General features: G+C 41.9%; 1 protein-coding gene across 1 annotated transcript; it reads left to right on the top strand.

Moving 5' to 3' along the window:
• Positions 1–8698: 8698 nt before the first annotated feature.
• LOC110892446 (protein ALP1-like) lies at positions 8699–9376 on the top strand. The gene has a single exon (XM_022139606.1). The coding sequence runs from the start codon at positions 8699–8701 to the stop codon at positions 9374–9376; it is 678 nt and encodes a 225-aa protein (XP_021995298.1).
• The last annotated feature ends 1572 nt before the right edge of the window (positions 9377–10948 follow it).

Raw genomic sequence — 10948 nt, 5'->3', positions numbered from 1 at the left:
TAACAAGGGTGTTTTAGTAATTTCACATCCACTTAACACCAAAAACTAACCCTTATCCGCGTCAGGGACTATCCGGGAACGAAATTGCAAAAGTTGGGGACTATAGCTGTAATTTTAGAAAGTTAGGGACTAAAGGTGAAAAATAGACAAACCATAGTGAAGAAACACTAGATAAATAGTCGGAACCGAAATATCTAGGGGGTTCTCTCCTTGACCCGACTCTGGTGTGAGAATAAGTATGGATTATGAAGAAGAAGATGTATTTAGGAAGTGTGTGTAACTTGAATTTCATACATGAATAGTTCTCCTATTTATAGTCGGGAGTCTTTGGACGGGAAAACCCGTTAGTGAAAAGTTGATGGAAGATGCTAACCCCGTAAGCGGTTGCGTTTCCTTCCATCCAGCTCCTCGATCTGACGTGAATGCACACGGATCGCTGTTAGATCTATGGCTGGGGATATGCCACGTGGAAAGTGATCAAGTGGAGATTACTCTCCATTTACATGCTATCGTTGTGATTTCAGGGAGGCCTGAGATGGCGACACGTGTCCAGACGGTTATAACCGTTTTAGTGGTGCACGATTGAACCCCTTCTAGAAGATTACTGCTGTAATCTTGTGTGACTCCTTATCGTGTGGAATCAACTGAATGAATAAATCGCAAGTTTGGGTAAATAATATCCAAGTCAGGATATTGAGTGGAAGTGTTTATTTGAGGATTTCCATCCTTTGTTTATGGAAAAAAGCGCAAGGATTTATGATTTCCTTTGGGCACGCAAGTGTTGACTGTTTTTTAAGCCTTTCTTTTGTAAGACCAGTGCGCGGCCGCGCAAGGTAAAAAAGAGAACTTAGAGATGAGGTTGTGATATGGTCCTAAGCACTTATTATGAGGTTTTTGGGACCTTACCCCTTCAAGTCCCCCCAGTCTAGTGTTGCACTTATGCAAATAAGTGAGGCACTGGACTTATAAGAGGGAAATGCTTTTTGGCGTTAAAATAAGGAAAACTCCCGGAAGAAGATTCATTTTGATCATTGTAAGAATTTTGAAAATCTTTGACTTTAAATGAGACTGGTACAGTAAAACTGAGTGACAGTCTGTCACTGTCAGTTGTTCTTTACTGTCCGTGTCTTGCACGCGCGCGTGTAAGCGCGTTTGTGTTGGTGTCCACTCTCTCTGCTGCTTAGAGAGCTATGATATCCGAAAAAGGTGTTGTGGCCAGTGGCGGAGCTTGACCACAAGCTTCGAGGGGGCGTAAAGTGATGAGACCCAAACTTTTTTTCCTATCGTTATGTTTCGGGTCGGGTCGGCTATCGATTCGGGTCAGGTCAAATAATAATAGTTCCAAATAAAACTAAAAAATTTCATTCATTCAAAGGACCCGTCCTTACACATAAAAACTTGTGATTAAGTTTATTGTGTGGTGGGTAATCTAGGCTTAAACAAATAAGAGTTAAAATATATTTACAAAACTACCCATCACTTATATACAAAGTAGTAATAAACTTTATTTTAATTAAATTGTATAACTATTTAGGATATACAAAGTGGTAACAAACTTTACTTTACTTTAATTTATATATTGTATAAATATTTAGGAAAAATAATTAGGGGGGGGGGGGAAGCGATCATATATAATTTTTAAAATTTTCGGACGAAAAATCGGAAAATATACACTTCTAACCGAAACACTGGGGTGGGCGGGTGCACCCCCGGGCAACAACTAACCTTCGCCTCTGGTTGTGGCGGTTACCGATGCTATTTATTGCGGTGAGTATATATAACGTTTGAGTAGCCCCCTTTCTGTGTAATCATTGTTTTGTTGAAAACTTTTCTTGTTCCTTTCTTCTAAAAAAGAAGTTTATCATTCCTTCCTCTTATGTCAACCGGAGAACACCAAGAAGATCTTTCTGAAGAAATGTCGACCAAACTTCCACTGTTAAACTGGCCTAGAGCAACCTTCGATGGTTTGGTTCGGAATCTCAAATTTCCGGAGAACTGGGGTGCTTTGTATCCTGAAGAGGGGCAAACTGCAGCAGATGCTCCGCTGGGTATATTACCTTTTTTTTGTGATTTTTTCTGTGAAGGCAATTTTCGTTTGCCTGTCACTAAATTTTTTCTTGAAGTCCTTGGGTTTTACAAGCTCCATATCTCCCAACTTCATCCTATTGGCATGGTTAGGGTTCAACATTTTGAATTTGTGTGTCGGACAATGCATATTGAGCCGACTGTTCCTCGATTTAGGGTTTTCCACCAGATGCACTGTACTCAAGGGTTTTATTCGTTCGTTCAGAGAGCGTCTTCAAAGAAGATTTTGCAACATCCTCCGAAATCCTTCCATGATTGGAAGCAAAAATTTTTCTTTATCAAGGCTGGAGTGATTCCGGTGAGGATGGTTTTAAGGGGGAAGGAAGATGTTCCGATTGAAACGATTCAGACCCCTGTTGACGAGAACTGGTACAAGGATCTGAAGGATGTTCCGAACATTGCTTTGCCGGAGAAAGCTCTTGTCGGAGCTAGCATGAGCTTGAATTGGAAGATGGATCGTGACGACAAGCCAGTATATACGGAGGATGGTCATGGTAAGTTTGGGGGTTTTTCCTTCCTTTTCTTCTCTTTTTTTTTGTTTTGAACTTGCCTTTCTTCCCTTGTAGTTGTGTCACTGTATGTTGTCGCGTTCAAGAGAGAAGGCGGAAGAATGGGTACCATTAAGAAGAAACCTGATGAGGAGCTTTGGTACCACCAGATTGTGAGAAACTTTGTTCTTCCGCGGGATGCGGATCTGTTTGCTCAGCCTGCTGCTGGTGCTGGTAAGCTATATTGGTTTTTTGTTTTGTTTTTTGAGCTTTTGAGTAAATTGTTCTTTGCGCTTTCGTAGGTGAGTTGTCAAATTTGGGCATAGGCCCTGAGAGAAAAAAGCGCGCGGTGACTTCTGCTTCTGCGCCGAAGAAGAACGAAGCCGATAAAGCTCAATCTTTGAAGGCAAAAAATATTGGAGGAGAGAAGAAAGGTACACGCCGTTCCTCTGACTCCTGGTGTGATTATGTGGTGGTTTCTGACTCTCTGGAGGGTCTTACGCCTCCATCCAACCCAAGTGATCCTGTTGATTTGGATTCTAGTCCTGAACACTTGGTGCACAGGAAGGCTGGTAAAAGGAAACAAGCTGATACTGATGCTGAGGGTCAGCCCTCTAAGAAGATTCAGAGGAAGAAAATTACCAGAAAAGGAAATCTAGATGCTTTTATTTTGGAATATGTTCCTAGTAAGCGTTGCCTTTTCTTGTTTCCTTTATGCGCATTAAATCTTTACAGATTTTGTTGTTTTTCCAGAGGTTCCTGTTTCCCCTATTCCCATAGAGCTGCAATCTGTGGCTAATGAAGAGCTTCCACCCACTCCTCCGCGTGCTTCTGTTGTTGACTAGTTAGATCCTACGGGGGTTGTTGATGGTGGTGTGGATAAGAATGTTGAGGCTGAGAAGCCGGTTGATATTGCTGTAGAAACTGAAAAAGTTGTTGATCCAGGGGTTGTGGACGGTGCTAGTAATCCACAAACCCCTGAAACTGTTGCTCAAGATCTGGGGAAAGAACAAACTGCTGAAAAAACGTCAACTCCTTCCCCTAAACCTTCTGATGCTATGCCTGAGCATGTAGAGAAGGTTACTGCTGAGGAGCAAAACGCGTTTTCTGATGCGGGTCCGAGTTCTCCAATCCGCCTAGAGGAAACTCTGGGGGACTATTACTATAGAACTTATTCAGAAAAAGATGCTTCTGAGCCTCATGCCCCTGTTTGGAACTTGAGAAAAGGTGATACTTTCTCGGATTGGCGTGTGTGCTGAGATTGGTTGCAGAGGATATTTCCGCCTGGTGAAATCAAGTTTCAAGAAAGTCGGTCTTATGAACAAACTTATCAAGCTTATCTTTAAGAGACTGCTTCTCATGTTTCTACCACTCATCGCATAGTGCGTGAGTGGTATAGTATGCATAAAGACTGGGAAACTCTTAGGGTATCCCAGAAGAAGTTTTCTAGTGATGAGAAGCGTTTAGCCCAGTTAAAAGCTAAATTGGAAGCTGATCAGGCCAAGTTTGAGGCTGATCGTAAAACCGAGGAGTGGTCTGTTGCAGGTTGGAAGAGGAAAGCGGAAGCTGAAGCTGCTCTCCTTTCCGAAGAACACAAAAATTGGAGGAGAATTTGTGAAAAAGATAATGCTGAGAAGGTAAACCTCCGTAATATCATTAATAACCTCAAGGTTGAGGTTGAAAAACTGAAGAATCAGGATGCGGAGGTAGAAAAGTTAAAACAGGAGAAAGCTGATGCAGAAGTTGCTTTAGAAGAGGCGCGTTCTCATAGGGAGCGCAGTGAGCAACGAGAGGTACGAGCTTGCGCCACTCTTGCCCTTAGAAATAAAGAGTTAGAAGAACTTACCGCTTTGCTTTCTGGACAGGAACAACTTAAAAAGGATCTGGAGCTTGCGCATTCTAAAAAGGCTGAAACCTCTCGTCGTTTGACCGAAACTGAAGAAAAATTGGAAAACTCTGAAACGTCGCGAGCCACGGCGGAAAGCGAGCTTGAACATTTAAAGAGTGATATGGCGTGGTTAAAAGATTGTGGAATTGCTTGTGTAAGTTGTTTGTTCTTTTCTATTGTGGAACTGTCTATGCGCTTTCTTGTTATTCGCCCTTTCCTACTTCCGCAGGTTGATGAGTTAGTGCTAAATTCTGAAGAGCTGGATAAAACCGTTGCGCGTTTAGTGGTTGCTGCGCGAAAAGATGGGTACGCCCAAGGGTATGCTGAATGCTCTCATCATGTAAATAGCGCTTTAAAGGTTGACTGGGATGTTAGTAGATCTGCAACTTTTGGCGTGGATACTGGTGTTGCGCTTGCTGCCTTAAAGACAGAGTTTAACAACTTGCAACTTCCGGTTATGGACCTGATAAATGTTGCGCTGCAATCTGATGATCACGTAGCACAACTAAAGGAAATCTTTCCGGATGAGGGTTAAGATTTAGCGTAGGTTGAAAAATGTATTGAACAATTTTCGTTTGGGTGCGCCGTTGTGCAAGTAACTAAAACACTGCCGTGTTTGATAGTTTTTAAGCCGTATTTATATGCTGGGAATAACATGATGTTTCTATTCGTTTGTTTGATGATTTTACAATATTTTGCATGAGTATAATTACTTTGTTTGAGTAAGGCGAATGAAGTTGGTATAAGCTCATGTGTGAACGTGTGGTCGTTTGTGATGTAATCACTGACCGTTCATGAGGCTTTATTTTATTTTTACCATTATGTTTTTGCACTTACTAAAAGGAATTGCATGCACTTTGTAAAAGAAGAACACAAGAATGAAAAAAACTTTGATGTTTATTCTTGGATAGGGCGCAGAGGCCATTACAAAGTTTTCAGATAAATATATGAGACTTAACTTACTCTATGTTTTCGCGCTATTTTGATAAGTCTTGTCTTTCCGCGCATATACCATAGAGTCTCCTCTCAGTTCTTTGCCCTTTTGCTTGGGCCCTCCTCTCCCCTAGTTATCTGTTTTATCTCCTTGCGCACATTTTGAAGCAAATGTGTGAGTTCGCCGCTTTTGAGGGCTTTCTCTATTTCTGTGCGTAAGGAGATACAGTTGTTAGTGGTGTGACCGCTGTCTTTGTGGTACTCGCAGTACTGAGCAGGGTCTTGTCCACGCTTGTTTTTCATGGGGATCGGCGGTTTGAACTGGTAATCTTCTGTACTCAAAACTTCTGTGGGAGTTTTTGTTAAGGGAGTCCATTGCCTCTCCCTGTTCTCTTATTTGTTCTCCCTCTTCGCAGTAAGTTTGTTGATCGTTGTTCGAGCATCCTCAGATGGATGGTTTCCTGAACCAGAGTCACGCCATCCCTTCTTGTATTTTTCCCACCATTTGAGCTTAAGTCGGAGGGTCGGTTACGTGGTGGTGGCAGTCTATTAGTGGTCAGGTTCTTCTCTATTTGAGCGTACACCTTGGCTGCCGCCATAACTTTCTCCCAGCTCTTTGGGAGGCCCTCTGTTCCGGATAAGACCTTTATCATATCATCGCAACGAACCGCGTACTTGAACTGCGTGCGAATTAGTTGCTCGTGGACTCCCTCGATCTCCAGGACTTCTTTGTTATACCGACTAATGAAATCCTCTAGGCTTTCGTCGTCATGGCGCCATATGTTCATCACGTCGGATGTGTCTCGTTCAGATCGTCGCTGTTGACTGAAATGAGTCAGGAATTTCTTGCGCAGGTCTTTCCATGATGTGATGCTTCCGATGGGTAAATTATCGAACCAAATCCTTGTAGCACCGGTTAGGGTCTGTACGAACAGGTGACACCATAATGGTAGAGTCCAGCCCCCAACCAGTCCTGTGCTGGTAAACACTCTTAAATGATCGTCTAGGTCTGTCAACCCGTTAAACTTTCCCACATTAGATGGTAATTTTGCTTTCTCAAGTGGAGCTAACGCTATTTCCATGATGAATTTTGAATTTTCCGCTGCTCTGCCTCAGGGTTGTACAGGGCGGTAAATCAAATCTTAATTATGCTCTGCCTCAGGGTTGTAAACCGCACGAGGTCTGCATTTGTTGTAATTTGGCCGCAACCGGTCGAACACACTGGTATTTGCATTTAAACGGTAGGTTGGATCAGATTCATCGGTGTGGGTATTTTGTGGAGAACCCAACCTAGTGTGAACTGATTGTCTTCGATGCTCTCTCTGATGACTTCCTGATTGAGCAGATCTGGAGTAAACTTCTGTATTCTCGTAAGTTGAATCCTCCATTTGGGATGCATTAGCACGAGATCCTGGTCTCCGTGATTGGGTTAGAGGAGCAGTTTGTGCACACAGTTGTGTGTATACTGCGTTCAGTGCCCCTTGAGACCTAACGTACCAGGAGATTGGAGTTTCTCCTGGTGGTAAAATTGACTGAACAGGATTTGCTGGTAACATTCCCGGAGTAACAAGTTCGTTTACTCGATTGGATTAAACCTCATTATCGTCGGAGACTTCCTCCGGAATTCCTTCAGGTTGGACGTTGTTACCAAAATTCAGCCGAGGGCCAGTTTGTTGGCGAGCTGATGTCTCCTCCATGAGTAAATGGAATCAACGAAATGAATCGAAAAACAAGAGAAAAACTGATGAGACAGAGAAAAACGGTGGGCGCCAATGAAGAAACACTATATAAATAGTCGGAACCGAAATATCTAAGGGGTTTGGATCTGCATAAAAAGGGTTTGTTCTCTCTCGTTTGATTCGGTTATGATTGGTTTTCTTCTCCGATAACTCTGCAAAATAGAAGCACTGTTAGCCTCGCCAAGGGGAGAAGGGGGTTCTCTCCTTGACCCGACTCCGGTGTGAGAATAAGTATGGATTATGAAGAAGAAGATGTATTTAGGAAGTGTGTGTAACTTGAATTTCATACCTGAATAGTTCTCCTATTTATAGCCGGGGGTCTTTGGGCGGGAAAACCCGTTAGTGAAAAGTTGACGGAAGATGCTAACCCCGTAAGCGGTTGCGTTTCCTTCCGTCCAGCTCCTCGATCCGACGTGAATGCACACGGGTCGCTGTTAGATCTATGGTTGGGGATATGCCACGTGGAAAGTGATCAAGTGGAGATTACTCTCCATTTACAGGCTATCGTTGTGATTTCAGGGAGGCCTGAGATGGCGACACGTGTCCAGACGGTTATAACCGTTTTAGTGGTGCACGATTGAACCCCTTCTAGAAGATTACTGCTGTAATCTGGTGTGACTCCTTATCGTGTGGAATCAGCTGAATGAATAAATCCCAAGTTTGGGTAAATAATATCCAAGTCTGGATATTGAGCGGAAGTGTTTATTTGAGGATTTCCATCCTTTGTTTTTGGAAAAAAAGCGCAAGGATTTATAATTTCCTTTGGGCGCGCAAGTGTTGACTGTTTTTTAAGCCTTTCTTTTGTAAGACCAGTGTGCGGCCGCGCAAGGTAAAAAAGAGAACTTAGAGTAGGGATGGCATATCGTGTATACCCGTACACGATAAGACACGACACGATAAGACACGATACACGATATCCCATACACGAACACGACACGGTAACTTATCGTGTCCTTTTTTTCAAACACGAACACGAACACGATACGAAAACACGAAAATTACCTGTTAATACCTGTTAACAAACACTAGAATAATCATGTATTAACGGGTATCTAACAAGTAAACAGGTATTAACATGTATTAACGGGTATCTAACTATCTAACAGGTATTAACATGTATTAACGGGTATCTAACAGGTAAACAGGTATCTTAACGGGTATCTAACAGGTAATCATGTATCTTACCCACTCGATGTTAAGTGTTAACATGTATTAACGCTATACACGAACAGACACGATAAGACACGAAAACACGAAACGCTATACACGAACACGACACGAAAATTAACAGGTTGTTTCGTGTCTACCTGTTTAGTACACGATACCTGTTAAGGTCATACACGATACCTGTTAAGGTCGTGTAGGTTCGTGTCGTGTATTCGTGTATCGTGTAAAATTGCCAGCGCTAACTTAGAGATGAGGTTGTGGTATGGTCCTAAGCACTTATTATGAGGTTTTTGGGACCTTGCCCCTTCACATAGGGACTATCCGGGCATTTTTCTCTATTTTTTATTAACACTATTTTATAAGGTGTTATCTTTCTGTACGGGAGACGATATTTAAGGATGCCAACCGCTGCCGACGTTCCACTTTTATACAAGGCCCATCAGCGCATACACGGGCTTCCTAGGATGTTGGGTAGTCTTGATTGCACACACTGGGATTGGGCGGCATGTCCAACCGTTTGGAAAGGGCAACACCATCGTGGTGACCACGATGGTCCTACCCTAATATTACAAGTGGTCGCTTCTCAAGATTTATGGATTTGGCATGCGTACTTTGGCATGGCCGGTGCGAACAATGACATCGCAGTTTTAATGTCTTCGAATCTTTTCGACGATGTCGTAGATGGTGTTGCACCAGATACTTCATTATATGCAAACGACGTGGAGTATAAGTATGGGTACTATCTCACAGACGGTATTTATCCCGAGTGGGCGGCGTTGGTAAAAACTCTTTCGTGTCCAGATGACGAAAAAAGATTGTATTTCAAGAAAAAACAAGAGTCAACAAGAAAAGATATCAAGCGGGCTTTCAGTGTGTTAAAAAAGAGATGGTCTATCATCGCTCAGCCATCGAGGATACTTGAAAAAAGTAAAATGAGAAACGTCATGTATACGTGCATCATTTTGCATAACATGATATTGGAGGACTCGGGTAGAGCGTTTTGTGGAGAAAGTCATGATGAAAGTAACCAACTGACAAACCCACTACTAACATACGCTGAAAAAGAAGTTATCTGATCGAAGATACGTGACAGGAACACACATCATAACCTTCGAGCTGATCTGACCGAGCACCTATGGTTTTATCGTGAGCAAGGAGAAGACGACGAGTGACTTTGTATTTTTTTTATTTAAATTATGGCATTTTGTTTTTTTATTTAAATTATGGCATTTTATTTTTATTCTTTAAATTATGAGTTATAAATTAATATATCAAAATTAAATAATGTTTAAATTTAAATAAAAAGTTAATAATTAGGTAATGATAACGGGGGCTTTATCCCATACCCTCCAAGTTAAGGGAGAACGTGATAAAGCCTCCCTTATGAAATAATATTAATACAATTTTCGAATCAAGAGATTATTGGGCACAGATACTAAAATAATATATTCATATAATTTACCATCTGTTGAAAGGCAATAAAGTGAGGGTTTGGAAGACTTTTTGTAAATATGTCGGTCAGTTGAAGTTTGGTAAGAACAAATTTTGTAGCCAACTTACCCAAGGAACGAGTTCACGTATAAAATGGTAGTCAAGGTTAATGTGTTTAGCTCGTTTATGAGATACGGAAGTTTGTGTGAGAAATAGAGCACTCCGATTGTCACATAATATGGTTGAGCAATCCATAGGTAGCGCATGGAGTTCTTGTAATAGGTGAGTTATCCAAACAATTTCTATGATAGGATTTGCCATTGCCCGATATTCAGATTTACAACTTGAGCGTGCAATGGTGGGTTGCTTTTTCGCACTCCATGATATAATATTTTCTCCCAAAAATATAGAGTAACCATAGGTGAAACGGTGTGTTTCCAAACATCTTTCCCAGTCAGCATCAGAGTAACCAAGCAGCGAGGTGTGAGTGGGACGGTGAAGACCAATGCTAAAGTATGCTTAATACAACGAAGAATTCTTTTGACTTCCTGATAGTACGCAATCGTTGGTGCATGAAGAAACCGACTAACTTAGTCGACTGCATAGGAGATGTCAAGCCTAATGATCGTCGGGTACTAAAGTGCTCCCACAATTAAGCGATAATGAGTGACATCAGAGAATAATTCACTTGTAGAAACAAAGGAAACATTTGTGCTTAAAGGTTTTGGTGTAGGATTGGCATCCAACATCTCCGTACGAGTTAAAATATCCAAAGTATATTTATACTAATTCAGAAAAAAGTCCATTTGGGGTGTACTTGAGTTTTCCATGGAAGTAGTTGAGTTTTCCCAAATCATTCATGACAAATTCTTTGTTAAGGCAGTCGATAAAGGAAATGAAAGTATGGGGTTGGTTTCTGGTAATAATAAAATCATCAACTTAAACCAGAAAGTACATGACACATGAGTCCTTATATGATGAGGGAGACGGGTGGTATTGAAGTTTAGTACAACGGGTCGACGAGGGGAGATGAGGTACGAGTGCTGAGATAGACGGGGTGGTTGTGGCGGCGGGTGTGGTGGTGATGATTGAGATGGAGAGGAGAGAACGATAGAAGGGAAAGAGTGTATATAATGGTGGAGCTTGAAAGGGAAACTCACCAAGGGATCGAACACTCGAAATCCAAATCCGTGAGGGCCGAAATATTAAAAAATCCA

The sequence above is a fragment of the Helianthus annuus genome, chromosome 12, assembly GCF_002127325.2.
Source record: "Helianthus annuus cultivar XRQ/B chromosome 12, HanXRQr2.0-SUNRISE, whole genome shotgun sequence".
Classification (NCBI taxonomy): Eukaryota; Viridiplantae; Streptophyta; class Magnoliopsida; order Asterales; family Asteraceae; genus Helianthus; species Helianthus annuus.
Note: the sequence above shows the minus strand (reverse complement) of the source record. Positions and strands in the feature narration are given on the sequence as shown.